The following is a 508-nucleotide window of genomic DNA, read 5'->3' on the forward strand; positions in this document are numbered from 1 at the left end:
CGGCCACCACGCTGTCGGGCTCGGGGCTGCTGATGGCCGTGTACTCGGTGGGCAAGCACCTGTTGGTGAGCCAGCGCAAGAAGATCGAGCGGCTGGTGTCGCGCGAGAAGTTCGGCAGCCAGCTGGGCTTCATGTGCGAGGTGAAGAAGGAGGTGGAGCTGCTCACCGACTTCCTGTCCTTCCTGGAGATCTACCAGCGCCGCCGGCTGCGCGTGGTGCTCGAGGTCACCGGGCTGGACACGTGCTACCCGGAGCGCGTGGTGGGCGTGCTCAACGCCATCAACACGCTGCTGTCCGACAGCCACGCGCCCTTCGTCTTCATCCTGGTGGTGGACCCCAGCATCCTGGCCGCGTGCCTGGAGAGCGCCGGCAGCATGAAGGGCACGGCCGACAACGGCTACCTCTTCCTCAACCGCACGGTCACGCTGCCCTTCTCCGTGCCCGTCATGGGCCGCCGCACCAAGCTGCAGTTCCTGCACGACGCGGTGCAGAGCCGCGACGACCTGCT

General features: G+C 67.1%; 1 protein-coding gene across 1 annotated transcript in view; it reads left to right on the top strand.

Annotated features, from left to right (window-relative positions):
• Positions 1-508, top strand: part of NKPD1 (NTPase KAP family P-loop domain containing 1) — an 8,810-nt gene that overhangs the window by 6,330 nt on the left and 1,972 nt on the right. The window contains exon 4 of the mRNA XM_021709240.1: positions 1-505. Within this exon, the coding sequence (XP_021564915.1) occupies positions 1-505 (505 nt within the window). The remainder of the gene's footprint in view (positions 506-508) is intronic.

The sequence above is a fragment of the Carlito syrichta genome, unplaced genomic scaffold (assembly GCF_000164805.1).
Source record: "Carlito syrichta isolate Samal-C Ts95f unplaced genomic scaffold, Tarsius_syrichta-2.0.1 Scaffold67556, whole genome shotgun sequence".
NCBI classification, from domain to species: Eukaryota; Metazoa; Chordata; class Mammalia; order Primates; family Tarsiidae; genus Carlito; species Carlito syrichta.